Raw genomic sequence first — 19,591 nt, forward strand, 5'->3', positions numbered from 1 at the left:
AAACTGGAAACAATGGTTGTTGTGATTCCTTTCTGAGTTGCATAAGGGCTTTTGTTAATCCTGCTGCACACACATGGGTAAAACCATAAACACTGCCTCACGCTGGGCCAGGCCATGTCAACCTTTTCCATCCTAACCAGCTTTAAGCCTATTCTAAAAATGCTTATTCTACTGGACTCCATGGGCTACCCTGGAGTAGACCCCCAGGTGAGCTGACCCAGGCACCCAGGAAAACCACGCAAACCCAGAATGCCGCAGGGAGAGCAGCACTACCACTAATATGCCCAAGAAACCGTCTCTGAGGCTGCTTCAGAAAGGACGAGGATGACCTTTGAAGACACAGATCTACACATTTAATAAATTTCCAAAACCCAAACCAAATAAAACACAACCATGCCCAATCTAAATTACAACACTTTATTGCAGCATCGGCAAAGGTCAGATTTCTGAAGCTGGTGAAGATCGGGCAGCATTTCCATGTGAAATGTTACAACTTTACAAGTTTTGTTCTTATTTAATTCTACATGCAGAAACTGAAACATGGTAAAAGAAAAAATGCAAAATAGCTAGAAAAAAAAGATGTAATCAAGTTGTAGCATACAGATGTGCTCTTTAACTAAACTTACTACGCCTATCGGAAAGCAAACGAAAGACAACTATCTAATAAATTAACAGACTGCCAGAAACAGACTAAGAACCCTCATTTCTATTTAGTGGGGGGGAAAACAAAACAAAACAAAACAAAAACAAACGCAAAATAAAAGCTCTACTGTTTCCATACTTTGTTTAGAGACAGAGGCTGTAAACCCATGAAGGTCAACAAAATCTTCTGATCCCGTTCTTGTTGTCCTTCGTCCATTTGCTGTGACATGCTGACTGGCACGCTGTTTGTTTTCAATGATACTTACAATGGGCTCAACTCTCCCTGTTCCTGGGCTGGTGTCAGACTCCCCTAAGCCATCTGAACTCATTCTCTTTGTATAGTAGAAGTCTTCACATTTCTCTTTTACCCTAATAGGCAATTTTGTATTACTGACTCTGATGGATAAAATGGATTTTTTTTTCTCCCTCATCCCTTGTTTCTCTTGAAACAAATTCCTAAACAAAAGCCTTCCTGGTGGATTATCTGGTATTTGGTTATCTTTCATCATTTTGTTGTCCTGCATGTAAGTTTTTACTAGAAGATTTTACTGCTTGCTCTATACTTTTCTACTGCAGTCCTGGAGCCCCCAATTTTATCTTCTTCCAACATGGGATGTTCAATTCAGAGACACTGTAACTCAAATCAAATTTAAAACTCAAGTTCATTTCCCCCATACCATTACCATCACAACCGTTTCTTCTCTGGCTCAGTCATCTCATTGACACTCTTCTTGGTGTAACTGCTCAGTAGTCAAGTTAACCATCTCATTTCTTGACTGCCATTCTCAAGAGAAGATTAACCCTCACGTGATTTCCATTACAAAAGGCCTTTCCGCCTTATCTGGAAGCGTCGGCTTATTCCGGTGTTGGCAGAGGCTGCTGTTCCTGCCTCATGGCCCCAGCCTGTCCCAGGTTTAGATTCGCAACGCTCTAGACCGACATGCTGAGATGTGTCCACTGCTCTCATTCAATTGCTGGAGGACTCCACTATCCACAACATCAGATACAGGACCTAATGAAATGACACGTGCTGCTGGATCAACGTCTCCTGGAGGCACAAACAGGGCAACGTTAAAAAGAACTAGTACTGAGGGCAAACCTCTGGCAAGAAAAGGCCCCCTCAACAACCACCAACTGCTGTTTCCTGACGTCTCCCAGGCAAATCGGTGCTTCTTAAAGAGCACACAAACTCCTACTGGACTAAGAAACAACAGGAGCAGAGTGGCACTAAAAAGAGCAATTCTGATGGTGATCAGACGGGTGGTCCTGGAATCTTGCCCGTAACTACTTTCTAACGTGCTGAGTGTTTAGGGTTTGTGTAACGGTTGAACGGTGTCCCTCCCCACCCCAATACCCATGTTGAAGTCTAACGCCAGGACCTCAGGATGTGACCTTATTTGGAAAGGGTCAGTGCAGATGTAACTGGTTAAGAGGAGGCCACACTGGAGTAGGACAGGCCCCTAATCCAGTCTGTCCTTCAAAGGAGGATGCACTCAGAGGGAGAATGCCAGGTGAAGATGCAGGTGCAGGGATTGGCAGTGCTGCGGAAGCCAAGGGAGGGCCCCGAACAGACCCCCCCACAGCCGTCAGGAGGAGGCAACCCTGCAGACACCTGCCACCGAGGCAAGCAGTTCTGTGGCCACCGTCACCCAGCGTGTGCTGCTTCCTCTGGCAGCGCTAGCTAATAGTTCGTTGCTCACAAGAAAAGCTTACATGAGGAAGAAACTGATTTCTAAGAATAAGATGTGAATATGGAAAAGTGTATGCGGTGCCTGGGTTGCTCAGTCGTTAAGTGTCTGCCTTCGGCTCAGGTCATGATCCCAGGGTCCTGGGATTGAGCCCCGCATCAGGCTCCCTGCTCAGAGGAGAGCCTGCTTCTCCCTCTCCCTCTGCCTGCCGCTCTGCCTACTTGTGCTCTCTGTCAAATAAATAAAATCTTTAAAAAAAAAAAAAAAAAAAGAAAGAAAGAAAAGTGTATCTTTGGCTGGATATATCTGTAACAGGACTGAACTGAAGGGAACAAGGTAAATAACACAAGTATTCCCTGAGAGAAAGTCGCTCTCCTGAAGTCAAGAGAAATGGTTTAAAATAGAGTTTTGTTTTTTTTTTTAAAGATTTTATTTATTTGTGAGAGAGAGAATGAGAGAGAGCATGAGAAGGAGGAGGGTCAGAGGGAGAAGCAGACTCCCTGCTGAGCAGGGAGCCCGATGCGGGACTCGATCCCGGGACTCCAGGATCATGACCTGAGCTGAAGGCAGTGGCCTAACTAACTGAGCCACCCAGGCGCCCCTAAAATAGAGTATTTTAAATAAATACAATAAATGATAGAACAAAATGTCCAGTCTTTGATAAGATAAATACATCCCTGAATATAGTATAGAATGTCATTTGACTACTTTATAGGCAAACAATCATTTGAGAGATTTGAAAATTTAAGAGCTCAAAAAATACAGTATACACTTTGGATGAAATGCTATTCTACAAGGGACTCTATTTTACAACAAAAGTATCATTTATTTAACTTTACAATAAGGACATAAAGAAAATATCTAATAAAAAATGCACATCTTGGGGTGCCTGGTTGGCTCAGTCAGTTAAGCGTCTGCCTTCGGCACAGGTCATGATCTCAGGGTCCTGGGATCGAATCCTGCGTCAGGCTCCCTGCTCAGTGGGGAGTCTGCTTCTCCCTCTGCCCCTCCCCCTGCTTGTGCTTGTGCGCGCGCTCTCTCTCTCTCTCAAATAAATAAAATCTTAAAAAAAATGCATATCTCCTGGGGCGCCTGGGTGGCTCAGTCGTTAAGCGTCTGCCTTCGGCTCAGGTCATGATGCCAGGGTCCTGGGATCGAGCCCGCATCAGGCTCCCTGCTCAGCGGGAAGCCTGCTTCTCCCTCTCCCACTCCCCCTGCTTGTGTTCCCTCTCTCACTGTGTCTCTGTCAAATAAATAAGTAAAAATCTTTAAAAAAAAAAAAAAAAAAAAGGCACAACTCCTTAAGATGGGTTAAAAAAGTCCAGTAGTATAACACCCTACTCAGAGTGTGATCTGCATTCTAGAAGCTCTGACATCACCTGGGAGATGTTAGAAATGAGCGAGAACTAGCAGTTTTTAATAAGAGTCACTAAGATTAAATTATGTATTTTAGGGGCACCTGGGCAGCTCAATTGGTTGAGCAACTGACTCTTGATTTCAGCTCAGGTTAGGATCTCAGGACCGTGAGACTGAGCCCTGCATCGGGCTCCATGCTGGATGTGGAGCCTGCTGAGGATACTCTCTCCCTCTCTCTCTGCCCTCCCACCCCCCATCCCTGTTCATGTGCATGCTCTAAAAAAAAAAAAAAATGTGTGTGTGTGTGTGTGTGTGTGTTTTAAAGTTGAAGGAGCACTGGTTTAATTCATACGGATTTTAGCACAGAAACCATATCAGCACTAACACCTGCCAAAGATTTGAAGTTTCACAGTATTTTCAACACTGGCAGAGTGGAAAACAACCTTTTCTGCACTGATTAACTGTTTTACTAGAACACTATTGCCATTTTAACGCATTCTAAGCAAATGCCTATGCTTTGTTAGGGTATCACTGCCCAGTGAGAAGGGCTGCAATTTTAATTTACAGCCTATTTTAAGGATCCCTTGTGATTAGAAAAATTTTTAAATCATTATAATTAATGCCTGGGAACCTATCAAAATCTGTCTTAATAACCAGTATCCAAATGAATTTCCCCTTATCTGCCATATAACATGGACAATATTAATAACTAATTTTTTAAAATAAACAGTAGCCAAGTTAAAGAGTCAAGTTGAAAACAGTTTCTCAGACCTGACTCAAGTTTTCTTCTCCCTCCTCTGTTTAGGAATTCACCTCGCAGCACATTCTCCCTAAGGGATCTGAAGAACCACTGCCCTAGATACACATCTTTCTACTGTCTGGCCCAGTGTTAAAAATAGAAAATAAATAAAGAGGTGCCAAACCACCAGGAGATTCCACCCCACCAGTTATGTTCCTTCAAACAACTGCATTTCTTCAATTAAAACTTATGTTTAAAAAAAATGGCAAAGAACATTTGATGCTCGAATGGGTCAAAAACTTTTGTTTACATGATTGCTTGTTCCTCTCCATGTTCACTCACGACTGTATTACAAGAGCACTGGCTTTGAAAATACCATAATACTTTACAGAGAGCCACTTTTAAGAATGATGGACAAGGGGCGCCTGGGTGGCTCAGTCGTTAAGCGTCTGCCTTCGGCTCAGGTCATGATCCCAGGGTCCTGGGATCGAGCCCCTGCATCGGGCTCCCTGCTCGGCGGGAAGCCTGCTTCTCCCTCTCCCACTCCCCCTTCTTGTGTCCCCTCTCTCACTGTCTCTCTCTCTGTCAAATAAATAAATAAAATCTTTTAAAAAAAAAAAGAATGATGGACAAGTCAGCATTTTTTATTGAGTTATGATTTTAAGAATAGATTTAAAACAGGAAGAGATTGTAGCTCAAAAATTGGACTTTCACAAAATCAGGAAATGAGGAAAGAAGAGTTAGGGAGCAGAGCTTAGGGAAAAAAGTTTATTAAATGACTAAATACAGATTTTTACAAGTTTCTCTGTCCATTCAACAAATATTAACTGAGCATCTACTATGTGCTACGCACAAGAGCCACAGAGGAGTTATAACAGAAAACAAGGCAAGGCTTCATTTCTGCCCTCAATCTTCAGTCTCATGGGGGATAAAGACAAGGTAGTAGATGATTACACAGGACAAGGTCTGTAGAAATACAGCGAGCAAGGGCAGCATATATGCACCAACCTACGTCAGACTTGAGAATATCAAGGTAAGATCTGAAGGAAGAGCAGGAGATATCCAGAAGAAAATTCCAAACAGAGAACACAACTAGAAGGACTAAAAGACCAGCGTGGTTGGGAGTAGAGGAAGAGAAAGAGATAAAGCCAATAAGGTAAACAACCGCCCCCCTCCCCCCATCATGTAGGGCCACGGTAACCAAGTTTAGGAGTTTGGACTTTATCCTACAAGCCATGAGGAGCCACTGATGGGTTTTAAGCAGAAGAGTTCACTTACTCAGACAGCAGATGTGCATATTAGAAAGAACACTGCAAGTACAGCAAAGAGAATGAACTGGAAGGGGTTGATATTGGAGACTGAGAAGCAGATCAGGGGGCTGCTGGCAACAATCCAATAAGAGGTGATAGTAGCTTGATCTGGGGGTCTCAGCAGCGGAGGTAGAATAAAATAGGCAAGTGTGAGAGGCATTCAGTAGTACAATCAAAGGATTTGTTAATTAACTAGACACGGAAACTGAGGGAGAGAACAGTCCAAACTTAAACCTCCTTTTCTAGTGTGGACAACTGGCCCAGCAGTGCCTCCACTCAGCTGAGCCAGAGAACAGAGGAGGAGAGAGGCCTGGGGGCAGGGACACACCTTCTAGGTGGTTGTTTAGAAGACCAGTGAATGAATATACAGTCGGAAACTAAAACATGCGACCTGAGCTGGAGCAATGGATGGTAAGTTTGCCACAGGAGGGAAGGACACCTCCCATGGAGAGTATACAAGGGTAAGAGAGGAGGGCCTAGGACTGACCCTGAGGGACATGAGCGTCTCCAGGCAGAAGCAAGCTCATAACGAAGTCAGGAGACAGGAGGAGGAGTCAAGGAGGGAAGAGAAAGACCTGAAGAAAGGACAGCTATGTAAGTCCAGGGAAGAGAGTATGTCAAGAAAAAGAGGGTCCACATGCTGAATGAAACACTGGGAGGCACAGCTGGAGGCGGAGGGGAGGGAAGGAGGGCAGCAGACTGCAGTCAGCCACACCAGTGAGAGGTGAGGAAGAAACAGCAAATATGGTCAATCCTTTCAAGTTTGGTTTACTAGGGGCTGGAAGGAGGGAAGGAAAACAAGAAGTTAACGAAAAGAATTCTAAAACACAACTGAGTAACTGGTACCAAACTAAGAAAAGCGTACCTTTATGTTCATCTGTTACACATCTATTAGCATATGTAAGTTTACACATCTGTTTTCCCCTATTTTTTTTCCTATTGCTTAAGAAATGCCTGGTACTTAATAAACTTTCAATGAATTTTTAAAAAAATATATGACTTGGACAGAATTAGCTCTTTCAAATACCTATGCTTAGTTTTCCCACTAGACTGTAAGCTTGAGCATAAAGACTTGTTCTTTTTGTACTTTTAATTTGCCACAGTGCAGGACTGAACCCATGGCAGGTGTGGAATGAGTGAAAGCTGAGGGGGGCATATCGTACGGCAAGTACCAATTATGTATCAAATGTCAAACTTACTGATTCTTAAATCCACCCAAACATTTAAAAATGGGGAAAAATTAGGAAAATACACTATACTTGCATTATGTGACTAAAGAAGGGATTAGGTATTAATAGAAATAATGCCGTTCAGAGATGTGAAGCTGTAATACAGAAAGGTGAAGTTGGTGGAAAACATCAAGATAAAAATATTCTAATAGTTCTGTTTGCCAACCACGAGACAAGAGAAACGGGTATTATCAAGACACTGATATATATTTAAAGCTCTGTAAGAAAATGTAAAGAGCAGAAAACTAAAATTTTTATGGCTTGTTAAAACTACCTATGTTCTATGTTTTAGTGGCAATAAAAGGTTTTATTAAAGGGCCTTAATGAAGCTTGGATAATTAAAAATAACCTAGTATCTTATGCCTCATTAGATGGATTTGTACATCAGTTCTAGCTTGGATTTCTAAAAACACTACACTCACTAGATGTTAAAAAACAGACCCCTAAACTGTCATGACAAACCAATGTGCTAACCTGTAATCTGACCAGAGTTGTCTGAGCGTATAGGTCAAAGAAAAATGTTATCAGGAACACACAAACATAGATTGAGTACAAGACAGAGATCTGCACTTTCCCAGCCCTGCTGTCTACAGTAATGAACTATTCTGCTCCCCATCCCTAGCACACTTCCTCCCACACCCAACTTGCCTGCCCCGACATCAAGGTGACATCTTGGGACTGTTGTATGTCCTTAGCCTAAAACACCAATACCCTGAAGGAGATCAATAAGTAAGAGCAGCAAGGCCAATGTCATCTTTGATTATAACCCAACCACAAGACAGAAAATTGAGTTGATGGTATGGGTCTTTAAATCAGATCCCAGAAAACTTTAAATAATTTTCTCCCTTAAAAGAAGATGAATAAGGTCTTTTTAGGAATCTTCTATGTGAAATTCCTTATGGAATTGTAACTATTTCACTTTAAGCAACTCAAGTTTAAGTAGAACTGGCATGGATCCCAGCAGGACATTCTATAATTAAAAACAAACAAAATACCTCAAAACAAACTCAGCCTGCAGGCTTGAAAGTCTAGGAAATAGGTTTTGAGTTTTTGTAAGCATTACTCAACACTGACCTAAAAAATTCTAACACAAAAGTGTGTGATTTCTCTCAAACTCATCTATAACTAGTCATCTCTGTGAATGCAAAAGAGAAAATTAAAGAATCCAAAGAAGTCCACTCAGAGAGTGAAAGCCAAGATCAATGTGGCTGAAATTAAAAAACAAAAAACTGTAATTATTTTATAAATACGTTTTCTTTTCTCAAATGCCTACAACTCGAAGACTTCTCTATTTTGCTAAAAATTAGGCCTTTATCATTAAGTATAATCCAGAACTATCTAATTTATTCATACAGACATCATGAAAAACAAGTAGCTAAAGGAGGAAAAAAAGAGACCATCTTACCTCCCACCAGTCTTAAAGATTAGATCCGCATTAGGTGCTCCCTTTGGATGTTGGTAACGAGGCCGCCGCTCCCGATTGGTGTTTGCTGGAGCTGGGCGCTGGGCAAGAGATTGCAGCATTTCTGTAAGCAGGAGCAAAACAGAAAAGGTGGTTAACTGTGGTAAATGCACTCCCCTCTATGAAGCAAATAAAACCCTAGGGAGATCAAGTTTATTAGTTCAGTCAAGTAGGTGATTAAAGAAAAATAACAATTACACAGACTGCAATGATTAAGAAGTTCTGAAAGAGCACATCAAGAGAGGAGACATGCTCTTTAAGCATTTAATATCCAAAAAAAAAAGCATTTAATATCCAATATCCCCTGTACTGTCAATCTGGCCACTACATAAGTGTGAAGCGGTAAAACAGTATGAGAAGCAGTCTAGTTCAATAGCTACAAACACAGCATCTGGAGCCAGACAATACTGGTTCAAATCCCAGCTCTGCCACTTACTAGCCATGGGACTGCAGTTCATTTCCCTAAATGTCAAATGGGGATAATAATAAGCACTTATCTCCTGGAATTGTGGTGAGGGTTAAGTGCTTTGTAAAAGTACATAAGTCAGTGTCCAGCCCATAGTAAGCACTTACGCTGAGTGTTAGCTATTATTACTGATTGTTAAAAATGTTGGGTATCTACCAGAAGAGATTCTAGAAGAGAGATTCGAAGGTCAAAAACCAAGTATTTATTTACTTAACAATCTCTCTTGCACAGAAAGCAGTCTGTCAGTACAGTGCTATATAAACAGCCATGTTATGGCTCTAAAATCTGGGGGCCACAGAAACACCAAGAGGCTGGCTTATGAAGTTCGTGGACTCTATACATAAGGTTCCACTTAGTTGAAAAGTGCTGGGTACATCTGCACGAAACCAGAATCTTAATTTGGGTACACCCTCAAATCTGAAGAAGCATGGGGTCCTTGAGACAGGACTCCCAAACAGACAAATGAGATAATAAATATGTGTTGCATTAATTGCTCACAGATGACTGGCAACATGAGGCAATTAAAAACTGATTATCATCTCAGTTGCAAACATAGCTCTAAATAGTACAGACTTCAACTGAATTACGGAGTTAGCAAAATACGATGAAAATTACATTACTGTTATTTTGCAAGTTAAGTGAAGACAGAATGGAATATAAAAACAATTTCTTTTTTTTTTTTTAAAGATTTTATTTATTTATTTGAGAGAGAGAGAATGAGAGACAGAGAGCAAGAGAGGGAAGAGGGTCAGAGGGAGAAGCAGACCCCCCGCTGAGCAGGGAGCCCGACGTGGGACTCGATCCCGGGACTCCAGGATCATGACCTGAGCCGAAGGCAGTCGCTTAACCAACTGAGCCACCCAGGCGCCCTATAAAAACAATTTCTTAAGCTAAATATTTACAAAGATGACATGAAAGGGAGGTGAGGGTAAAAACTCTTGATATTCTGTATTTAAAAATCCCAAAGAGCATAAAACTTTTCTACTTCTGTCCTATAAAGGATTGTTTACCTTGATAATCTTCTTGCTCTTGCCGTTCATTGATATCTAATGTGAGCTTTTTCATTCTCATCCTCTCTTCTTGTTCTGCCTGTTGCTGGTTCCAGTGATTTGCAGCAAGTTGGGAAGACATGGGTACATTAAGGATCTTAAACTGAGAAAAAATAAGAAAGAAATAACAAATGGCTTGAGAAAATTGAAGAAAAAAGATTTCAAATAAAATGCTAAGTAGAATTAAACAAATTTAGAAAAATAATGTCTTTCCTCTAAGTCAATAAACACAGTATCATCTAAGAACATAAACAGATAATAGTCTTAATCTTCTAGAGACAAACCCACTGGGTTGGATAGGAAGTGGAAGACCATCAAGTTCAACCTCAAGAAAAGTAGAAGCTCCTCTTTCCTGCACTCTGTTTGGAAGCACTCATCTAGCAAAAGGGTATCAATTTCCATCATAAAGACTTTATAATTGTCAAAAAGACTTTTATATAGCAAGCTGTAACCTTCATCCTTTTCATTTCTATCCTCTGGAGCCAGTTCTGGCCTCCTGGACGATACAGATCAAATCTACTCCATCTTTAGTACCGACACACCTTCTTACTTCTAAAGAGAGAATGCAAGGTTGGAACAGAGGAAGAGTTAAGCAACTGCCCTACAAGATCTATTTCTCTGTTATGGGAGAGAGTCCTTATCTACGAAAAGTTTTGTTTTTAGCAGGATGTCCCTGGTTAGGATTGTGCAAGGTACACAAACCTAGATAGAATCTATGAGTTTAAGGGCTCCCTGGAAATCGTTGAGTAACCTACATAACTACGTGAACACAAAATGGAAATTCTCTCTGCTGTGTATAATGTGCACACCTCAGTTAAGAGACCTCCTCTAATACTCTGGGTCAAGGGCATGCCTGATGAGGAAAGAAAGGACACAGAGACCTGTGCTCAGGATCCCAGACTTCTCTGGTTGATCTATGCAATTTTGAATGCTTGCATCCTTGAAATTATTAGTAAAGCTTAACACTGTGTAAGTCTCTAATTCATCTGAATCTGATTTGACAATCTCATTCTTCATATTATCTCAGATGTCCTCTCTTTTGGTATTCGCTTTTATATGATGCACTTTAGTCAGTAAATATTCCTCTTAAAATGTAATACCCAGAACACTAAATGCACCAGCTCAGATACACTAAGGTGAAAAATACTAAGTGTGGGTAGTGTAGTGTAGAAACATCTACAAACCGGGCGCCTGGGTGGCTCAGTTGGTTAAGCGACTGCCTTCGGCTCAGGTCATGATCCTGGAGTCCCGGGATCGAGTTCCGCATCGGGCTCCCTGCTCAGCAGGGAGTCTGCTTCTCCCTCTGACCCTCCCCCCTCTCATGGGCTCTCTCTCTCTCCTCTCATCCTCTCTCAAATAAATAAATAAAATCTTAAAAAAAAAAAAAAAAAAGAAACATCTACAAACCCAACTAACTACATTTTTATCACAGTAGATAACCAAGTATCTCCTATATCAAAATAAAAATATGTTTAAGGTAGTCCATTTGGCTACAAGCCAGAAGACTTCACCAACCTCACCCGTTCTCCCCAGTGAGGTTAGTTTGATTTAATGTGCTCTTAGTGGTCAAGGACAGACTCCTTGCAACTATCCCTTTCTATTTTATGAGTTCAAAACCATCTTTTAAAGAAAAAAACACATACACATACAATCAAGAAAACCTCACTGCAATCAAGATAATGAGTATGTCCATTACCTCCAAAGGCTCCTCTGTCCCTCTGTAACCCATCTTTTCCTCTACCCCACCCCCAGGCAACTGCTAACTTGATTTCTGTCACTACTGATCAGTTTGAACTTTCTAAAATTTTATGTAAGTTGAATCATACAATACGTATTTTATTTTGCCCAGCTTCCTTTAATTCCCACAATGATTCTGAGATGCATCCATGTTACTGTATGCATGAATAGTTTGTACCTTTTTATCGTAGAGCAGTATTTCTTTGTATGAAGGTACTGTAATTTGCTTATCTGCTCACTTGTTGATAGCCCTTGGGGTTTCTATTTTAGGTTATTACAAATACATTTACAAACGTTTGTGTGAACATAGGTCTCCATTTCTCTTAAATGCAAAATGCTAGTAATGAAAAGCTGGGAATAGCTGGTGAATTTTATTTTTTATTCTTTTTAATTTTTTTAATGATTTTATTTTTTTAAAGTAAGCTCTATACCCAAAGTGGGGCTTGAACTCATGACCCCGAAATCAAGAGTCACATGCTTTACCAAGTGAGCCAGCCAGGCACCCTGTGGTGTGTTTTAATTTTCAAGAAACTACAAAAATATTTTCCAAAGTATTTGCACCATTTTACATTCCACTAGCAGTGTACAAGAGTTCTGGTTCCTCCACACCCTTGCCAACACTTGGGATGGCCAGTCTTTTTAATTTTAGCCATTCTAGTGAGTATATAATGGTATTTTCACTTTGGTTTTAATTTTCATTTTCGTCATCACTAAAATCATCTGTTTTAAAATTCAATCTAGAATTATGCTAGAAGTTGATATAAGTTTACCGGATTGTACAGTTTTCAGAATGTACTTTTCCCTTGCTCTTTGAACAAGGAAATTATTTGCCCATTATGAATCTTTTGACTACTGCCTCATTCTGAAAGACTTTTTCTAAGTTTAATGACAACTGCTTTATAATTACATATAGAAGTTATTTCAGTCTTTGAAGATATAATTTGTTTTTAACTAAAGACTGGGACTCATTTAAAGTAGATAAATTACCCCTTTTGACACTATCTAATTTTACCCAATCTTCAACTTAACCTTCCAGGTTGAAATCTTCCTTGTTGATAAAAGCGAAAGTGAATAGTTGGTTTTTGTTTTGTTTTGTTTTCCAAAAATCTCTCCACAAGCAGTGGGATTACCCTTCCTTGTTCTTATGACCCTGAACATAGCCTTTTAAAAAGTACTTCCTCTTGTCAACTATACTTCAATTAAAAGAAAAAGCATTTCCACATCCTCATTACATCTCCTTTAAAAACTGCTAGTTATAGACTGTTTATTTCTAAATTTTACTATATATGGTCTGAAGACGGTCCATTTCTCCTTCATCCACAATTACAAATTCTGTGCACCTACATCTCTAAATCCAGGTGCTATAAACTATTGGTAGAGAAAAGCTGAATTAAAACGGACACTGAAGGGGCGCCTGGGTGGCTCAGTTGGTTAACCGTCTGCCTTTGGCTCAGGTCAAGATCCCAGGATCCTGGGATCGAGTCCCACATCGGGCTCCCTGCTCAGCGAGTAGTCTGCTTGTCTCTCTCCCTCTGCTTGTGTTCTCTCTCTCACTTGCTCTCTCTCTCTCAAATAAATAAAACCTTAAAAAATAAAGTAAAAAAAAACAAAAACAAAAAAACCCCAAAAACAAGAACCCAGACATTGCAAACAGAGGTGGGCCAAATTATTATGACAACAGAGACAGAGATGTCAAATTCTAGAAAGACCACAACAATGAGAACAATTTCCAGAATGATGACTTGAAGCAATTTTCCAATCTTCCCTTAACAGAATAATTGTGAAATCTGGTTAGCAGACATATCAGAGCTACAAATACTCTAAATAAAATTTAATCTGCCAGTATAAATCAATAAAGACAGAGCTATATAAATTAATACATTAGTTTTAAAGATATAATTACACAAAAAAGAACAATGTCTGAAATACAGTAGGAATTCAATATGTTTTAGCTGTTACTGTTATTACCACAATTACTTTCTTATTTGTATTATTAGTAAGAAATCTGGGCAATGTTGAGTACTGTCTTCAGTGAAATACAAAATACTAGGTTTCAAGAATCACAGCTAAATTTTAAGTCACTCTCTGTTCCTAGTATCAAATAAGATGCCTTATTTGAGATGATAAGGATAAAGAGAGGTAAAAATCTGAGTTTCTCAAGGTAAATTACAGACTCCAATATTACAACGCTCTTACTTATTCAGCTAGCTGCTTTTCCTCAATAGCTTTACAAACTGTTTTTAAACATGTATAAATATATGCAAACGCATAAAGAGTGACCTACTGTTTCACAAAATACTCAAGGCAAAGCAGCCCAATAAGAAAGGCAGACAATTTCTTGATCCCCATAAAATCACAAGCTGCAATTCTAAGATGCTTCTCTGTCACCACATTAACACACTCAGAGAAAACAGGGTGGCCGTTTTTTTCCCCTTACTGGGTTTCTGATAAAAACATCTGAACTGTCCTTCATAATTTAGTACTGAAGAGACTAATAATGATGGTACTTACCACACTAATGAAACAGTATAAAACATTATTTCATAATGATTTGATCAAAAATGTGAAAAATGTAGGTTTCTATTCATTTATAAGACTGACTTGAGACAAGTTCTACAAAAGAAAATGTTCTCAAGTGCTTAAAAGGGATATGAAAGAGGGCACCTGAGTGGCTCAGTCAGTTAAGCGTCTGCCTCTGGCTTGGGTCGTGATCCCAGGGTCCTGGGATCGAGTCCAGCATCGAGCTCCCTGCTCAGCGGGGAGCCTGCTGCTCCCTCTCCCTCTGCCCCCCGGCTCATGCTCTCTCTCTCTCACTCTATCTCAAATAAATAAAATCTTTTTTAAAAAAAAAGGATATAAAAGAGATAGTAATAAATACAGAGAGCACAAGAGACCAATTTCCTGATGCCACCCTCACCAAGTGCCTTTATGTAAAGCTGCCAAAACATTTTTAAAAAAGAGTTACTACTTTATAGCAAATTAGATGACAAAAAGATTGAAGTCACTCAAACTAGATTTTCTGGAATACAATAATTGCAATAAAGGTGATTTAGGTTGTATTTTAAAGCTATTTCATAATTGTAGTTGAAATTGAAATACACACACACACACACACACAATCCCAAGTATCAATTGCTCCAGTCAAAAGATATATAAAACAAATGATGACTCTTTATAAATATTAACTGCAAAAAAATGGGTTGTTTACAAGTATTAAGCTATAATAAATATACTACACATTTGTTTAGAGCAATCAAAAAAGCTCTTTAGAACATTATATAATGGTTCTATTGAAACTTCTGTTTTAATGATCAAAACATTTTATTTCAATTCATTATTCTAATTCATAAATGTTTAAATCTAGAAAAATAAATTATGACTAGCATTATGCTCTTTTCAACTACTCATTTCATTGGTACAAACTTTTATTTTCCTAATGACTACAGAAGAAAGTTATTTCTGAGCACAAATCTGGTGCACAAAGAGATCATTCACTTAAGAACTAAAGATTCCTATAATGCAAAACATTTAATATTTCTAAAAAAACCGTTGCACCAGAAGGGCCAACACCCAAAAGTTAAATAAAGAAATAAAAATCAGAACAAAATAACTTTCTTTTTCAGACCACAAAGTACCAGTGATGTTTCTTCAAATAATGTTCTTAAAATTGAACATTCTCCAAAATTCCAAATAAAGTGTATGAGTTGAAAATTTACTTAATAACCAAGTACTCTGAACTCTCGTTTCATGCTTGCTAATATATTTTTAGTAAAGTTCAATAAAAATGTTTCCTTAAAAATTAAAATTTCACATTTTAAGAAATAAGGATTTCCAATCCTCATTTTGTGTAAAGTTATATAGTATATAATCTGTCTACTTTAAACCCAAAATATTCCTTCTAAAAAATAAACACTTAAGTTTTACTTTGGTCGATACAATTTAGAATTTAGGACTGCTGAAATGAATTTATTTTTCAAAGTTCAGAAGTTTCTTAGGGTAGGCTATGGTTTAATTTATGACTGCATGTCCTTTTTTAAAAAGGTCAAATGGGGGATATGAATTGACAAAGTTAAAATGAATTTTCACATGTGCCTCACAAAAGAGAGGGACAAATGAAGAAAATGGATTATTTAAATTTTGTGCAATTTGATCTTCACAGAAAGATATTCCTAAGCCCCTTTTAGATAAGAAAAATGGTTTGGGGCACCTGGGTGGCTCAGTCGGTTAAGCATCTGACGTCAACTCAGGTCATGATCTCAGGGTCCTGAGATTGAGCCCCATGTGGTGGGGGCTCCCCACTCAGTGGGGAGTCTGCTTGTCCCTCTGTCCATCCCCCCACTCCACTCATACTTTCTCTCAAATAAATAAATGAAATCTTAAAAAAAAAAAAAGATAAGAAAAAAGTATGCCAGTAATACAAATGTTCAGTAGCTGCACTGGATGGGAACCAGTGCATATCTAACTGAAGTTGCCAAGTACTGCCCTTCACAATAAAAACAAAAAACAAAAAAAACAAAAAACTCTCTCTTGTGCCCAGAAAATCTGGTATGGGGTGAGGGAGGAGCTAAGAGCTTTTAAAGAAAACAGAGAATGAAGCAGACCTAATATGTAATGACTGAAATAGAACAGTGAGACTCAGACAACGAAGTAGTCCCTAGGAAAGAAAAGCAAAAACTCTGGGCTTTGAGAATCCTGGGAATCAGGATGAACTAGCAGTTTCAGGTGCTCTGACGAGAGCAGTTCTGCAAAGATCTTGATTCAACACCAAGTTTAGGGTCTTGATTTAAAAAACCTCTTATTTTTCTAGGGACTGAGTGGAGGACAGGGGAGCGGGGGGATTGCCAGAGCTCAAACCTGGCCTGAGGGTGGGCGAAGGCAGAGCTCCCCTAAATGCACAATAACCCCAGAGGCCGGGATGGAGGGAAGGCTGGGACTGGAAAGGAATGATGAAGGCAGTGTTTCAAAGACACAGCAGTGCCCTGAGCCTGAGCCAAAGCCAAAGCCATACAACATGATGTGACGTCTTCCCCGGCCCCCCTTCCCAGGATTCTAATTGGTGCATGGTTTTTGGATCTGGAGATTTCCTTGCAATACAGCAAAATAATGGTATCCTGGACAACCCTGAGCCTCCGAGTATTTGGGGGTCATCTCTTGGCAGCTGTCTTGGTGGGAAGGGAGCACTCTATCCCCTCCATCACAGGTGACATCCCATTAGACGTCCTGCACACCATGCCCTTCAGCCCAGCAGGCTCCCTACCTCTCTCCCCACCTGTCTCTCTCGAGCCTCTATCGTGCTGCATTTCCCCCAACCCAACCTTATGTATTTCCTCACTGTCTGCCTCCCAGCACTGGAATGAAAACTCTCCCCCCTCCCACCCTCTCTGCCCAGCGGAGGGACTCTGGTGACTGCTGTATATTTTGCACCTGGGACAGTGCCTAGTGCATAGAGAGTGAACAACAAATTACCTGGGACATGACTATCTGAATGAATACAGAAGCCAGGTATTAGACTTGTCTATAGTAAGTGGTGGTAGCTACCATATTTCACAGAATCTAACGTTCCCTTAATTTTAAGAAGCTCCGTTACTATACACACCACTAAAACAGAAAATAATGCTGCCAATTATCACAAGAGCCCATCAATGCTAAGAGGCAGCTTGATTTCAGAAATGTTAAAATTTGGGAGAACTTTTATAGAATTGGTAATGGGTGATATATCCTAGAGTTGTGTCTGAGAGCTGGGTTTTTTTTTTCTTCATAGCACATTGCACTCTCTGCACATACATTCGTTTATTAACCTTGGCAGGATGTGACCTCACGAGGGCAGGGACTTTTATCTTATATAACACCATAGCCTCAGTACTTGGTATTTGGCACATAGTAGATGCTCAATAATCAATAAATATTTGATGCATGAATGTATGAATCAGTTTATGAATCCCTGAAGTAACAGCTTAGCAGTAAGGGAAATGATTTTGAGGGCCATCTATAAGATAAGGGAAAGAAGGGGGAAGCAGTATAAGGAGAATGGAGAAGGATTAGAGGTCAGAAAACAATGATTTTTCAAGAGAAATCTTAACTGAAAATTTTCTAGAGCTGTTATCTGTCAACATCCTCCTTTCTTTTCCCACCCTGAGCTTACTTATGAAAGCCTTCCTCCTGAAAGTCAAGGTATTTATATATTCTACAAATATTTATGAATTTATAATTTAAATGTCCTTTCCTTTAAAAAATATCCATTCAATAGAAGTCAGATGTGTCTTCCATACATATAATAAATAAAATTATTTCTACCACTGATACCATACATATAATAAATAAAATTATTTCTACCGCTGAATACTTTCAATGTTTCCAACTCTTTTCCCTCATAGGCAAAAGATAACTTAGAACCTACAAAACAGTTATAACTAACAATCAATTGTGAATACACAGAGGACAGTTTCTTACCTGCTGTTTATTGCCTTTTCTTGTTAACATGACAAACGGCATTGTGTCTGCAGACTCCGCTTCTCCCTCCCCACCACCAAGTGGAGGCCCTTTCCTCAGCTGGCTTTTGAGATGCAAGGGAATAGCAACATCAAGCTGGTGCACTTTGACAGATTCACCACTTCGTTGCTTAAAGACAGAAATGAAAAAATATAAGTACTCCAAGGTACATATGGATATATGTAAATAAAAATTTCGAACAATTCATTCCGTGCCAAAGTTCCTAAAACACACCAATCACTGGAGCCAAAGTAATCTCTCTGACAGGTCACTGAAATAGAGTTGGCCCCTCCCCTGCCCCCAGCTCTTACATATATGGCTCGGCAGACCTCTGTGACTGGCTCCTGTTTATCACTGCAGCCTCGCCTGAGCCCAAACACACAATGCTGTAGGTTCTCCTAACTTCACCTGCTCCGGAAATGCATACCCACACAACACATCTTCCTTCACAATTACCATGTGTCACAAGTGCCTGCTTCTCTGTGAGAATCCTCCACCAGACTGGTGGGGTTCAGCACTGGACACCCTTTCCCTGGTGTCCTCTAGCAGTGTTGTACAGCCCACAGGTGCTCAGTTAATGTTTAAGAATGAATGAAATCTATTAATGTTCAGATTAGCTTTATGTTTGTTAATACCCAAGTTTTTAACATTGACACTGCATTTATCAACCAATTATTTAAACAAACCTTCACTGAAGACTTACTGTGCATTAGGCTTTGAGGTACTAATCCTAAAAACACAGTCTCTACCCTCAGAGAGTTCACAACTTAAGAGAGAGAAATCAATTAATTACAATTCATCCAAGTTATATATAACCTGTGTTGGGGGTGGAGTGACTGTATATAGGCCTGGTTGGGAATAGGTGGATGCTGAGATTTCATAAAAGATTGAATAAAAATGGGATACTTGAAAATGTCTTTAAGGTTTCATATGATTTCTTACAAGCAAATGGTAGCAGAGCAGTCTGGGGGATATGGAGAGAATTTAGGAAGGGGAAAAACAGGTGCAAAAGCAAAGACATGAAACAGTATGGTGAATTTAGGGAACTGCACACAATTTTCTGTATTTGCTGAATGGAGCACAAATGAGGAAAGAGCTGAACTTGATTCTTCAAAGATAAGCAGGTAATGCTGAAAGGCCATGAGGTTTTGAAATTGCTTTACTACAATTTAAATGATTTTTTGATATAGGCTCCCTATTTGCAAGAGATTTCAAATCAAATAAAATGGTACTAAAGGTGTAAAGTTTTATTATTTCTAAGTTCCAATTTGTTAGAATTTGCTTTAAGTTCTCCCAGGTTTGTAAGATTTACAAAGACTTTTTACTTAAAATTTGAAAGGATCAGGTTAGATCACTCTTGATTTATAAATTAACTATTTTCTAATTATAAAATTAACATATTCTCTTTGTAAATTATTTAAATA

At 39.5% G+C, this 19,591-nt stretch overlaps 1 protein-coding gene across 2 annotated transcripts in view; it reads right to left on the bottom strand.

The window, feature by feature from the left end:
* Positions 1-401: 401 nt before the first annotated feature.
* The window catches only part of UPF2 (UPF2 regulator of nonsense mediated mRNA decay), a 108,696-nt gene continuing 89,506 nt past the window's right edge, over positions 402-19,591 (bottom strand). The window contains exons 19-22 of one of the 2 annotated variants that reach the window (XM_032425622.1): positions 18,129-18,296; positions 9,903-10,044; positions 8,370-8,490; positions 402-1,690 (exon numbers count right to left, since the gene is read on the bottom strand). In XM_032425622.1, the coding sequence (XP_032281513.1) occupies positions 1,681-1,690; positions 8,370-8,490; positions 9,903-10,044; positions 18,129-18,296 (441 nt within the window). In that variant the 3' untranslated portion in view covers positions 402-1,680. Of the gene's footprint in view, positions 1,691-8,365; positions 8,491-9,902; positions 10,045-18,128; positions 18,297-19,591 lie in introns of those variants that run through there. The other variant, XM_032425623.1, reaches the window with a different exon arrangement.

The sequence above is a fragment of the Phoca vitulina genome, unplaced genomic scaffold (genome assembly GCF_004348235.1).
Source record: "Phoca vitulina isolate PV1807 unplaced genomic scaffold, GSC_HSeal_1.0 scaffold33, whole genome shotgun sequence".
Taxonomy (NCBI): domain Eukaryota; kingdom Metazoa; phylum Chordata; class Mammalia; order Carnivora; family Phocidae; genus Phoca; species Phoca vitulina.